Source organism: Cyanistes caeruleus, chromosome 13 (assembly GCF_971803275.1).
Source record: "Cyanistes caeruleus chromosome 13, bCyaCae1.hap1.1, whole genome shotgun sequence".
Taxonomy (NCBI): Eukaryota; Metazoa; Chordata; class Aves; order Passeriformes; family Paridae; genus Cyanistes; species Cyanistes caeruleus.
Genome location: NC_141713.1, coordinates 13833250 through 13847404, shown reverse-complemented (window position 1 = coordinate 13847404; position 14155 = coordinate 13833250). Strand labels below are relative to the sequence as shown.

The window sequence follows — 14155 nt, the reverse complement described above, 5'->3', positions numbered from 1 at the left end:
TCAGTTGGAAGGCATTTGAATTCAGAAACTGCAAAGTAATGGGAAAATCTCTCTTGCCTTAGGAATAGACTGTGCTAAATGATTCGGTGATCAAGGTTTAACAAGCAAGTCCTGCTAGAATAGATGCAATTTAAACAGGCAAAATCGTACTTTTGTTTCCATTATTTCCCCAAGGGTTTTAGCTAATACCAAATTGTGACAGAAAAGTTCACAATAAAATTGCACTCTTAACCAGCTTTTTAATGCAGACGGTGTTTCTAAGTGCCCCGAGACTGTGTCATACCCAGGTGCAGCTCTTGCCTTGAGGTCATAATCATGTAAGCAAACAGCTCTGACTGGTGCCAGAGTGTTGCAACTCAGCTTACGTAAGGGTGGGGTGGTGTTAGATAGCCACAGTTTATTGGACTGTATAATTAAAAGCTCCAGGATACAGTGCAAGCTGCAGTCAACTTCTGTGCAATGGACAACACGCACTTGTGTTAGCCATGCTCTCACCTAGCAATGCACTGGTTAGCACAAATGCACATCCAGATTGCAAACCAAAATACATCACACTGGAGCTGTTCACAGCTGAAATTGCATTGTTTCTTCATATGAGACAATTCATAATGCGTTTATATGTTTAATATGGAAAAAATGGCTATGCTGGAATTCCCAAGAATCTAGAGGAGGTGGAATTAGTATACTCTAGTCATCACTTTCCTGATTTCTCACAGGGAGTATTCCAGGAAACTGCACCAAGCAAGATTCTGTGAAAGATATGGCTCAGATGAGGAGCAAGCTCAGTAGCTACTCTGGGCCCCTGCACACACAGGGGTGCAGGTTGAATTCAGGCAACCAGCTCAAACTACAAGTGTAGTGTGCACTTGTGCTGTGAAATGGCATAGGCAAAGCTTTGCAGATTCAAAGAAAAGGCCATCCTTTGAAAAACATTGCCTCTTTCTGTAAGAATGATGACAAAAGAAAACAGGGGTAGAGGAGATGCTTATAGAAGAGGATAGGGGATAGCAACATCTGTGTATATTAACTACAAATTCACAAGAGAAGGGAAGGAAGTAAGGGAGGGAGGCTGTGGCCTCCCTTCCTTTATTACCAGAACTGAGGAGTCATACAGAAATAGCTGTGTAGTCCACTTGCATTGTGGCTCCTGCTCTGCAGGTGTTAGGGAAATATGCAACTGTAGATGCTCCATTTCTGTGCTAACCAGTCTCTCTTCTACAGAGAAGATGTGTGAGCCAGCTGGAACACAGCTGCACTCAGTGGGACCTGCTCATGTACAATGACTAAATGCTACTGCAGGCACAGTCAGTGTGTGCCCATCCAGGGAGGGGAAAACTGGGAACTGAGACTGCAGATCAAACATGTCTCACTGTAATACTTCTCCATTTGCTGACCTTTGAAGAAGGAGAGAAAAAGTTGCCTCATACCTAGTGTAATTAGGTTGGTGCAACTGGAAACTATCACCTAATCATGTAATTACACAAACAGCAATTTAATACCTTGTAAGTCTTTGCTTGACTGAGTTAAGACTAACTAGATCATTGAACCGTAATTAAATATTATAAGATTTTAGGGCAAGCTCAGCCATCAGTTGCACCCACAAAACTCGTTGATTGAAGCACATGGAATTAATGGGAGTTTAATTTACAGTAGAATATAACCAGATCTCTTTATCTTGTCTATCTTATGTTACCAGGTTTTCCTTTTAGCAGTTGTCTAATAGCCTGCTTAAAATTACTGGAGTACTTTCAGCACTGAATTTTTTTTGTTCATAAAGTCATTAGATTACTGTCCTAAAGAACATGCTTGGGTGTGGAATAGCTGTCTGAACCTTCTCTGCCAAAAGAACTTGCTTCATAACCCATTAGATCCTTCTCTTTGTCTTGGATAACAAAGCTAAGATTAGGAAAGGAAAAAAATTGACCTTCAATGAGTGTAAGGTCCTATTACTGACTGGAAGCTTGCAGGACTTTCTGTATCCCACTCATCAGAGAGACTAAAAATTACTCTGCCTCCATCTTACTATTTTCAGGATTTTTCCAAATGCTTGTAATAGCATTTTTCAGTGTAAATAGGATTTCTGCAAGATCTGAAACCACAATTTTAGGGGATCTACATGGCCAATAAAGTTTTAGACATCTTAAAGAATGCTTATATAAAAAATCCCCCTTCTTATCACACAGTTCTAGAAGTGGTGTGCATCTGGACAGACAGACCCTCTGACTGTCAGATTAAAGAGGCAAATGAGCTTTTTAGCAATGTGGAGACAATGAGCTGTGCCATGTTGGACATTCCCAGGTCCAGCTGTGGTGACACACACCTGCAGTGTTCCATAGATATCCCTGCAGGCAGAGTGTGGCCTCAGTGGCTGCACAGCTGATGATGCTGAATACAGGAATTCAATGTGTTACAAGGAATACAGTCAGCAGATGCAAAAAAAAAAAAAAAATTAGTATTTAATCATAAGCTGCTCACTTTCAGTCATGAAATGCTAGAAAAATAGTGGCTGCATTTGCCCTTCCTTGCAGGTAGGGGCCTGTGCCCATGAAAACTTTACAGCATTCTTCATGATGTACTGTAGTCTTGTGCAGTTCCCTTACCCAACATTAATATTTCCAAATAGGATAAGCGACTTATAAAAGTAGTAAATAAGCTTTTCAGTTTGAGGTGTGCTATATAGGCAGTGTCTTCCTAAGGGAGTGTGTTTTAGAACTTGCTTTCATTTCCACCCCCTTCATTTACAGAGCAAGTCTGCAAGTCTGCTTAAGAATTTGAATTTCATAATAAGATGTTTTATAATATTTATAATTTTATATATTTATAATATATTTTAATTTATAATATTAGAAACCCTTTCCTAATACAGAGATGTATTTTTGCTGTGTATTACATAGGATCTTAATTCAGATAGGGTTCCTAATCATTCTTTCAACAGGGACAGTAATTCTAAAAGCAACAAAAACAGAGACATGTTAGATCTTCTAAAATTCAGGACATTAGCTCTGCAAGAATTTAAGTTACAGGAAAACCCTATCAGGAAAGACCAGTCCTCATCCAATTTAATGTTTCATATTTGCTGTATTTTGTTAAATAAGAGAGTATTTAAGCTTTTAAAGGTGAGATAAAAATACAGCTTACCAGTCAAGTAATTTCTAAATACTTTAAAATCACACAGCTCTAATTTTATCATTAATGAAATGTTTTGGTGGGTGGGGAGGATTTCTGTTATTATTTAATCAAGCTTAGAGCAATAAAAAGTCACTATATCTGTTCTCATGATTAACTTCTGGGAAACAAACAATATTCTTTTGGGTTCAGATAGATTTTTTTTTTTCCATTTAAATAAGGGGTGAAAAAAACCCAAATCCTTATCATTTAGTTAATTAAATAGTATAGACATAAGTCTTAAAATTATTGCCATTGTGAAACCATTTTCTAGTGAAAGAAAGCATTACTACTTGGAGACATGATTGTAAATTTAATAAAACTTTGGATCATTTCTATATATAGAGCTTTTAAAACATATTAATATCAGGTTCAAATTTCTTTGTGGGGGAAAAAAAAGTGAAATTATTGAGGGACAGACTATCCTGTGTTATATAAACTGATGCTTTTAAATGTTATTATTGCTTTTGCATATGCAATAGGAGACAAATAAAAGTTTGAAATCACCTAGAGAGAATGCAAAAGTCTGCATTTTCTCATATTTTATTATGATTAATGTTGCACTCTTCATCCTGAAATGTTAAATGCTTTTCTTTCCTGAATTATAGAGGGCAACTGGTTTGAGTTATTTTCTTCAGTGAAGACAGTTTTAATTTTCTTATTAATTTTTAGAAATTCAGGAAAAGAAATGTAATGAGATATTCAGACACAAACTTTCAGGAGTTAAACATTGCCTGCTGTATCAGGGCTAGAAAGAAAAGGCCAGGCAAAGGAACAAAATCTTACCTTTAAGAGAAAAAGAACCTATTCAGGTGCTGCTTCCCTCCCACCCTACTCATTTGTTCTTGAGCTCTAATACTTTGCTTCCTACCCCAGCTGAAAAGCTTGAAATCTTTCTAAACTCCTAAAATATGTTCAGTCTCTGCACCAACTCTCAGGGAATTTTAGTATTGAGAAAGCGTGCAAGAGTGAGCATTGCGGGCTGAGAAAGGAGGTTTTCTGTCCTCTCCTTGGAGTACAAGGGTACATGTACCTTTTCTCTTACTCATTCCTTCGGGTGTGAAACAGAGGGGCTGGATCTTTGCTGTGCATGGGTTATGAGTAATTAAAGCCTAATCTGTTTGCTGTTGAAAAAAAAAAAAAAAAGCTGAATGTTTTTAATAGTAAAGAAATGTGTGAAGAATGGGTGAGAGGAACTGAGTCACGTTTGCCTTTAAACCGGACTATGGATGGGAGACCTTCCTAGAGTTCACTTTCAACCAGAATGGTTCATTGACCTGTTGAGATTGCAAAGATATAAACTCACTGCATAGCACAAACTACATTTATTGTCTTTTATTCTGTTCTCCAACTGTTTATGACAACTTAAAAAAATTATTACTTTTATTACCTTTCTTTTATTTGGTGAAACTTTTGAAAAAACACCTTGTAAATCTGTGTCTGTAAAACATAAATTCAAATGTTGCACTCACAGTTGAATGTTGGAAAGATGTAAGTGTTCTGTAAGTCTCAGGCAGAGGTGCTCACGCTTCAGTCCTATAGATGTAAACTTTCTGGGAAAAAGGGTACCCACAGAAAAAGGTTTTGGGAAATTAGGTTCAACTTACTGAAACCTCTTAATTAAACAATGAGTGCTGAGTTATGTGCTAGGGCTGACCTTGCAGAAATGAAGGTGATTTTCTTCAAACCTTTCATGTAACACAGCATCTGAGTCACTTAAGAGTTTGAAATGTCATATACTGGGAAACCTAAGTTTGGATGGAAAACAAAATTTCCCATGATTTTTCAGAATTATTTGCTGCCATAAATATTTTGGGGTAAAAGAACAATTAGCTAACCTTCCCTTCAAATTTTTCACACAGCTAAATATTCAGTAGAATTAAAGAATGGCTTCTAAAACTGAAGGGCTGTCTAGAATAAAACCTGATTCTGATAATAATATTATAAAAATAACACCAGTATGTAAGAACACCTCCTTAGCCTTGGTACAGCTAAGGGCCTTTGTTACCCCTTTTTCTTCTGTTTGCAATGCTGATTTAACACAGTTTCAAAAAGAAGAAGAGTTTGTATATCTTCACCAGAATCATTAGCAAAATGTAATGCCATCAAAATATATGCAACTATATTTCATTAGATTAATGAGTGGAATCTATTGTTTATTGGTTGTACTATATTATTGCTGCTAGAGACACAAATGTATGGACCTCAGACACCAGAGCTGTTTTTCAAAGTGCAAACACAGCTAAGGCTCATGATATTTGTAGCATTATGTAATATTTTAAAAGCTGAGTGACAGATCAAAATACCAATTATAAATAAATTTTAAATAAATTTTAATACCCTGTTATCTAGCGTTGACAAACTTCAGTTCACTAAAAGTTAATTATACAAGATTCTGTACTCCAGGAAATTCTTTGCTGATGGCAAACAAGGCAGCTGTTAGAAGGTGCTGATGTTTAATTTTTTACCTTAGACAAAACTTGCTGTAATTTTATCCAATACCAAAAAGTATCCCTTTCACAAAAACTTAGAACTTGGAATTTATCTTTGTTTAAAATTTCTAAGTAGTGGTTGTGTGTTAAATGTTAAACACTTATTTAAGGAGCAAAGGAGCCAAAGCTGTTTGCTTTCATGTAATAACTTCATGTAATAAAAATTCTAATACATGTTTAAAATAAGGGATATGTTACCCTACAGTGTTGTAATTAATGTGCACTGGAATGCAAGACCACAAAAAGTAGATATAGAAAAGTTGTATAGATTTTAATCTAATGGGTTTAGCAGATCCATATAATGCCAATCTTAAAGATTTTTCTGATGAGGCTCAACTGCAACAGAACAGGACTAATAACTTGCATAATGAAGTGGTCAGAATGTGAAAACAAGACTGAAATATGAAAACAAGACGAAAATATTTTGGTGATAAATAGGTTTCCTCATTAGCTGGACTGTTTGAGGGTTCTGGTGTATTCAGTTCATGCTTGTGCCCTGAATCCTCTAAGAACACACAAACATTTGCTTCAATGGGAGCTGCAAGAGGATCCCCACCTCCAGTTGGAGACCAGACTTATAGGAATATGTATTTATATATGTATCTGTATCTGTATATATTAGGAGCACATTTACTCCCCACTTGTATTTATATGCTAAATGGAAGCCTGTGTTTTGTCTCAGCAGGGAAATATATGCTGCTCTGGCCTCAGGAGATCCTGGCTCCTATGCAGCTCCTTTCTGGGAAACTCTGTTCAGTAAGATGCTCTTGAGAGTGAAAATGAAATACAAACTGTGTTAGGTGAGCAGTAGCTGTTAAAGGAAGCCACATGGCCTATTTGGCATATCTTTTTGGAACTGTTTCAATTCAGATATACTTAATGGTGCAAGTCAGAGTAAATCCCATTTTGAGCAATGCAGTCAAGTTCCAAAGAGGAAATATGGAGAGAAGCATGATTCAAAGCAGAGAAGCAGTTGGATAGGTGAGCTGCAGCCAGACTCACTAAAAAACCACATAAACCATCTATCTGATGCAGCGTGGCTTCCTGACTCTTATTTGTTGGCACACAGGTACTGACTCCCAGATTAAGTCACAGAAGTCCCAAGGGGAAATGTACTGAACCAGGAAACATGATGGAGAACAGAAAGCTCCCTAGAGAGCTCTTCCTCAAGGGAGACCTTGGGGAAAGGTCACAGACCTTGGGGGAAGGTCCTCAGCAGAAGGCTGAGACTGACTGTGTGTGCACTGGCTCTCAGCCACCATGGTGCAAACAGGCAGGAGTTCTCCCACCTCAGGATGCTTCCAGGCTCCTGGAGTTTCGTGTTTCTTACTGAAATTGGGTTCTTTGCTAAGCAGAGAGCATGGCTCACATGGGCTGTGCCTGTATTATCAAGTTGTATAATGTAAGCACCTGAGAACATGACTGTGGATCTTACAGGAGGGATTACTCACTTGGAGCATCTCCAGTCAGATCCACTGGATTGAGCATACATCAATGGTCAGTACATTTCCTGTGATTCTGAAGCTCACCTTCTATTTTATTTTCACCTGGAAAGAATTTTGTCTACGTGCTCTGAGTCCATGCTGCAAGGCAAACTGCAGCATGTTAAGAAGGGCTGACCAGCAGATATTATCCAAATTGTGTGCCCAGTGCCTTTCTCAAGACTTGTTGGGTCAAATCTGACATTGCAAGCCACACCCTTCACACACCGAGGTGAAGGCTGGGTTTTTGTCTGATGAGTGATTCAACTTTCTAGACTTCCTCTTTGGAAAACAATATTGCAAGGCTGAGAGTTACTAAAGATGGTACTTTAGGCTCCTATTACTGTGTAGCTTCTGATGTTATTCTCCAGAAAAATTAGAAATAGGGTGATTTGGAGGGACAGGGTTTCACCGTGCTAACTCCCAGGGGTGGGTCCCAGATTTAGGTGTGGTCAGTTAGCATTGGCTACCAGACAGAGCCTGTGGGTAACAGAAATGCTGTCTCAGCCTGGCTTCCTGGCACAGGTGCTCTCCACAGTCTCTAAACCCCATCCCAGCAACCCAAAATGGCTTTCAGCAAAGACATGAATCAACTGTGCTGTAGGCTGTGAACTCTCCTCTCAATTTGTAACAGCTTTGCCACACAGTTCTTACACTGTCCTATTACTATAACTTCTTTTGCATACACACTGTTTTTCAAGGATTTCTGTCCTCTGACTTACCAGGGTGCCCCTTTCATTAGGTCCAATTTAAATTAAGGGTTTAATATTTATCTGTACTTTAAGTGCTTAGTAGCTGACAAAGCTTAAAAGCAACAACAATAAATAGAATGGCAGATACTAGATTGAAAAAGACCTTTGAGACATCAAGTCCAGCCTATCACCTAACAGCACTTCAACTAAACCATGACACTGAGTGCCATATCCAATCTCTTTTTAAACATCTCCAGGGACAGTGATTCCACCACCTCCTTGGGCAGGTGATTGCAATGCCCAATCACTCTTTCAGTGAAGAATTTTTTTCCTGATGTGTAATATAAACTTCCCCTGCACAGCTTAAGATAACAGAGGCAGAAAAGGCAGTTTCTTCACAATAAACACTTCATACTGCTGCTAACTTGTGCAGTCTAAACACAAGTTGAGGTATCCAAGCACTGAGAAAGCTGCAGTTTAATCCAGGTGAGGCTCTTTCTGTTTTAAACCAAGGCTGAAACTAGGAAGGGTAAGAGAAATGATAAACAAATTGTCAACAACAATTTTGTAGCTTCATTTTCTACTACACTCATATGGTGAATATACTAGAAAATGGGTTCTGGGTTTGCATTTCCTTTCTAGCCTTGTGCAGCAGGACATTAAATAATAGCATTTGCAGTCTAATCTGCACTTTAATATGTTTTCTTCTGTTGCTTAATTTTATTAATGGAAAGAGGAGGAGGAGGATCTTGTGGTGAGGACAGAGTACTGGAAGTCAGGTGATGTGGGTTATATTCAGAGTTCTGCCACAGGCTTCCTGTGCAGGCTGCCGTAATCAGGTTTGCTAATATACAAAATGAAGATAATGACATTTCCCCTCCTTACCAGGGTGTTGTGACACTTAATTCATTAATGTTTGTAAAGTGCTCTGTGCTCCTTGCTTCAAAATGTGCTTCTTACTGTAATAATGTCTTATGGATGGTATTAAATTTGAGAATAATGTTATTTTAGTGCCGGCATACTTCACTTGGCTGAAGTGTAGTAAAGACCGTAATTTCCAGTATTTTATGAGCTACTGGAATTTTTAGATGACTTACTTGAAATTTAGCTAATATAGTTACAGTTATAAAACCTATGTCAATACTGTGTCTGCTGCTTTTTATTTTGCCTTTTTCATTATGATGTAATATTTAATAATAAGCAAGACTGAGTTGTCCAGACTAAAAGAAGATATAAAGAAAGAGTTTGAAATAAAGAGTCTAGCTGCTTGATTTTTAGCTCTGCTACACAGCCTGCTCTCTCCCTAGTGAGTCACAGTCCTAATGCAAAATGCCCAGAAAAACTGAGCAAGAAATTAGGTTAAAAAAAAAATAAGGGGGAGTATAAAAATGGGAATTTTAGGTATTTATCTAAGTTGTAGCAGTACTATAGGATCAAGCAATATATGTATAACTTATGTAGTACAGTTAAAAATGAAACAAAAAATTGTTCACTTACAAAATCTCTGAAGGTTTGTCAATGCAACTCCAAATAAATTCAATACAAATCACAAAGCTAAATATTGCATAGGAAAACAACTCAACTAAAATTTTCTAAACATGCAGTAGAGTATATTTGTTAATGTAAACAGAATTTGTGCATAAAATGAACTCCTAAAATGAGTTTTTAAGAAACAGGAGAGTATTAACAACATTCATTGTGCATATCTGGATTGTTCAGAACATGCTCCTTCACTGAAATTCCACTCCTAGATGAAATCTAATGCAAATCAGACAATTGTAATACGTAAAACTATCTGGTTTTTATAGGCAGTGATAATTACATGGGGTGAAGAAAGGAGTTATAAACTTACCGTCACAGGAGCAATTCATTCATGCTGTGCATGGTCAGGCTGTAACCTCGCTGCTGGCACAGTACAAGAAAAATGTACATGTCCCCTTACAAGCACTGTCCAACATTAGATTAGTAGGAAAAAAGGAAAGCAGCTGACACTTACTATCAGTATAAAAGTTCCCAGGAACTCTGAGAGGGCTTCTTTAACCAGGCTGTTCTTCAAGGAAAATTTCTCCTTTAAACTTCTTTTGCTTTTCTGGCTCATTTTGGCTTCCTCTATTGCTCTGGTGCCCTAGTTACAAATACACACAAAATTTGTTCTGTATTTGTCCCTGCTTCAGCTGAACTTTGACACTTTTACTTAAACATTGAAATATGAGATTTCATCTTGCACAGCCAGTGAAATCATCTGACTGCAGGCTTTGACAGAACCAACTCAACATGCCCTAACAATTCATCATGGGTTTGTCATTCTATCCCTTCTCTGAGTGCATTCTATTTATACTGGTTAGATAATACCAGTAAGTTCACAATCAGATTTCTTCTTTTTTCTTACAGAATGGTTAATCATTACCTCTCCTATGTTATTTTCTGTTTTATTTGTTTTTTGTTTAATCCTGGTAAGAATGAATAAAATGTTGTTTCTATCATCCTACTCAAAAAGAAAGGCAAAAAGATAAACCACAAAGTAAGGAATCAAAATATAGTTGCAGATTTCTCTCTGACCTAGATTGGGATTTAAACCATGCTACTATTGGCTGTCAAAGAATTTTTCAAGGGGAGGTTATAAAGAGAGTGAATACTTGGGAGAATGCTGTCCTGTACCCTGCACACAAAAGCCTTTAACTTCTGAGACATTTCAGTGGCTAATGATGAATCTTACCTTGGTGGTGTGTGTTGAATTTGCATATTCACTCACAATACTCTTTTTGGACTAAATGCCTTGCTCTCTGGTGAAGTTCCCTGTTTACAAGAGAGCAGCGAGGCAGAATAAATTAGGAACTTTTAATGAAATCTGCTTCAGTCCAGTGGCTCCCACAAGGCAGAACAGGGAAGTGAAGCACTGAGTCACTATATATTTATATATATAGATATTTTATATTATATATTTAGTATATGTTTAGCTTAAAAGTGCATGGGTGCTATAATACAGAGCATTATAATATTATTTTCCATTGTCTCAAGGCTTTTAGTTGCCAAAAATCTCAAAGAACTGCGCCTCCTAGAGAAACATTACACTTTTATTTGTTCAGCATTTTGAACAGTTTTATCAGATGTGATATGGACTTGACACTATCTGATTGATTTACAAGTATTTTATGCCTGTTGACTTAACACCAGAATCTCACCCCAGTTCTGGTAGATTATTTTGGCATGTATTTTAGCTTCTCAGTGCAGCTGAGGCTTTTATCTGTCCTAAGCAGGGCAGAGCCTTACAGGGTTAGGGAAACATGCCACTTCTGTTATCCCATCAGTGTTCTTCCTAGCCTCCAGCTAGGACCTGATGTGTGTTCCCTGCAGCAGCAGTCACCTTACACCACCAGCTTCATCCCTTAACCACCCAGTTCCACACCCCACCCCACCCCCCCCCAATTTTAATCCTTAACTGCTTTTCTGTGTCCTTTTACTCACCTTTCTCTGCCTCTGCATCCAAGCACCACTGTGCCCTTAGGTGCTTGCGAAAACGCTGCTCTGTGGAGCACCAGGGAGCTGATGGAGCAGCAGACGGCAGCATCTGTGCAGAGAGGTGATGACACTGCTGCAGGACAGCTCCAGGTCCTGCTCTACAGGTCCTGCCTGTGCCACAGACAGCTGGGCTTGCCTCTGGGGAGCCCCTGAAAATAACCTGTGTATGGCAGCTTGAAAACCTTTACCCCACACCACTGAGAAACAAACACATATTCAGGACCTTAATTATCACAGCGTGCTAAAGTACATGTTTGTTATGTTTGTGAGAAAAGCCTTTCAGAGCAATGTATACATTAGAACTGAGGGAGGGTGCTTTGGAGGACATTGATTACAGCAGGAATGAGATAAAACACTTCCTCTCTTTCAGAAAAATGATAAATTTTTTTATGGAAGCAATTTTTAGTTGTTTGTCCATAGTGATTCTTTCTCTTATGCAGATGCAAGTTGTGCTCACGAAGTAGTATGTACCTCTTAGTTTGGTCTCATAGCAGGTATGAAGACATTAATGCTATTTTTCAGCTAATGTTGGGGTAATAATATGTCAGAGGCAGAAATTTGTACTTATTTGTTCAGATCACGTTGAGTTCCTTATATGAATTTTCTGTCCTTGCAGGGTGGAGAACTGGCACAAATACATCTATTTCACATTTGCTTTTATCAGATTTTCTTCAATACTTCATAAAAATCATATGATTTAACTCCATTAATAAGAACTGTGATGCTAAGTTAGACCAAAGGTTCTCCTCAGCACCATAATGAGATTCAAGCAGGTGCTCTAAGAAAGTATTGAAGAACAGAATACACAGTGGATGACTGCTCCCTTAGTAAATCCTTCCAGCTTTTGACATTTGTGTTAATTTAAAGGCATTGCCATACATTTCAAAGAGAAAAGGAGGCAGCTCAGAACATTTGTATTTAGTTTCTCCTTTTCTATATTTAGAAAGAGATTCTAAGACATTTACCAAATCTAACAAATATGTATGTTGCATTTTAAGAGAGACAAGTCAAGTGTAAAGGTAAACACCAGGAAGGCTTTGACTTCAATTGCTATCTATTTGATTAATCCTGTTTTGCTGCCTTTTAGTTGTATGCAATGGAACACCTGGTTGAAAAAGGGAAAGAAAATGCAGTGTTGTTACTGTTTTCTACTGCTCCCTCACCTGGGCCCTGCTCCCAGAATCCGAATGATAAGGATGGCAGTGCCACCCATAAATATTGAAACTGCGTCATCTGAGGGAAGAAAATGAAGACATCTTCCAAAAATGGAAGTTATGTAAGTAAGGAGCATACATATTAAATGTAGAACCACAAGAAAGCTCACCAAAAAGATTTTAAGGTTTTGCCAAGCATGTGAAAGGAACAGTCTAAATGTTTTCAAATTCCTTAAGCAGAGGAGTCCTGTGAGACTGTAAGCTATGGAGGATGGAATCACAGAAGAAGCATTCAACATGGTTATATCCACAGCTAAAAGAATTATCTGCCTTGCTAGATTTGGTGGGCTGATTGTGAGCAACTGTTCTCAAATAAATTGTCATCAGGAAACACTTCAAGAGAAATTGATAAATTAACCAGTAACTAATTGCTGAAGCCGTGCAATATTTCCACCAAGGGATTAAAATGCTCGGCTTCTTAAGTGCTAGTGCCAGTGGGTTGGTTTTTTGCTGATCCTGATCCCAATGTCAGCAAAACAGAACATAGGAAATATACCAGTGATCTGCTGGTGCTTCAACAGAGTCCTTCAGAGGTGACCATAGGAACTACTAAACTGTCAGTGCCACTCCTGTGCCAGGAAAACTAGATGAATTGCTGTAAAAAGTAAAATCAATAGACAAAAAGACAAAGGTGATGCTCTGTAGGAGCATCAAATGGATTCTGTTAAGGGAGGTTATGCCTCACTAATCTACTGGCATCCTCTAAAGACATCAAAAAGCAAATTGATATTATTTTCATGATTGAATGTGGGATCAGTGTAACCTTAGATTGCAAGATTAAGATTCTTGGGACCCTTACCCCCAAGGCAGCCTGGACTGAACTATTTCTTCTCTTCACCTGGATTCAAGCAAAGCAGGAATTCACATAATGTATATAACCTAACCATTTTTATAGTAATCTTCACTCCTATAGAAATAGCAAAGTAGAGAATAATGCACATAGCTCCCACAGTTTAAATCCCACGGGTAACAATATATAGTGTACTGAATTTTTAATAGCACATTATTCAGAGTATCACATAAATGGTTATTACTGATGTAATAAAACCTAAACCAGCACAGCTGGAGAGACCAAGGTTGTAAATACACCATATATTTTTTGTATTGTAATAATATGGGCCAAATCATTTTAAAGTCTGCTGATTTTAGTTGAATTAGACTAACTCTAAATGTGTACCTCTAATTCAGGTCCCTGGTCGAATGCCTTTGTCTAATTTATATCTCAATTTTTATACAGAAATGACTGCATGGTACATAAGGAGCGTTCTCTGTTTTACAGATTGGTTCTCCTGCTGAGGAAGTCAGAGAAAAAATTCAGGTGAGGAAGATCTGAACACACTGTGATTCAGCATTCTAAGTGTTTTAGTACATAAACCCTCTATTTCTTTAGTTCTTGTGTTTTCTGATCACCCCTCTGTCTTTGCTGTAGTCCCTGGTGAAAAAGTGCTCAAGGTGAGAAATATTTGCAATGTGCAGCACAGGTTTAAGCCCTCCTTGGAGGAGGGGCAGGGCACACAAGGGGACCCCTTGAGAAATTGTTCTTTCTTCTCTGTGATCTCAGTGTCCAGATAAAACATTTCTATCCTCATCAT

General features: G+C 38.0%; 2 protein-coding genes across 6 annotated transcripts in view; one reads left to right on the top strand and one right to left on the bottom strand.

The window, feature by feature from the left end:
- AQP9 (aquaporin 9) overlaps positions 1-11567 on the bottom strand; it is a 28968-nt gene extending 17401 nt beyond the window's left edge. Inside the window, exons 1-3 of one of the 2 annotated variants that reach the window (XM_023934092.2) lie at positions 11296-11567; positions 10547-10626; positions 9827-9955 (exon numbers count right to left, since the gene is read on the bottom strand). In XM_023934092.2, the coding sequence (XP_023789860.1) occupies positions 9827-9928 (102 nt within the window). In that variant the 5' untranslated portion in view covers positions 9929-9955; positions 10547-10626; positions 11296-11567. Of the gene's footprint in view, positions 1-9682; positions 9956-10546; positions 10627-11295 lie in introns of those variants that run through there. The other variant, XM_023934093.2, reaches the window with a different exon arrangement.
- Positions 1-14155, top strand: part of ALDH1A2 (aldehyde dehydrogenase 1 family member A2) — a 112731-nt gene that overhangs the window by 37192 nt on the left and 61384 nt on the right. For 3 of the 4 annotated variants that reach the window (XM_086849028.1, XM_086849029.1, XM_086849031.1), the window contains 2 exons: positions 12437-12625; positions 13843-13881. In XM_086849028.1, coding sequence (XP_086705154.1) covers positions 12596-12625; positions 13843-13881 — 69 coding nt within the window. In that variant the 5' untranslated portion in view covers positions 12437-12595. Of the gene's footprint in view, positions 1-8171; positions 8317-12436; positions 12626-13842; positions 13882-14155 lie in introns of those variants that run through there. The other variant, XM_086849030.1, reaches the window with a different exon arrangement.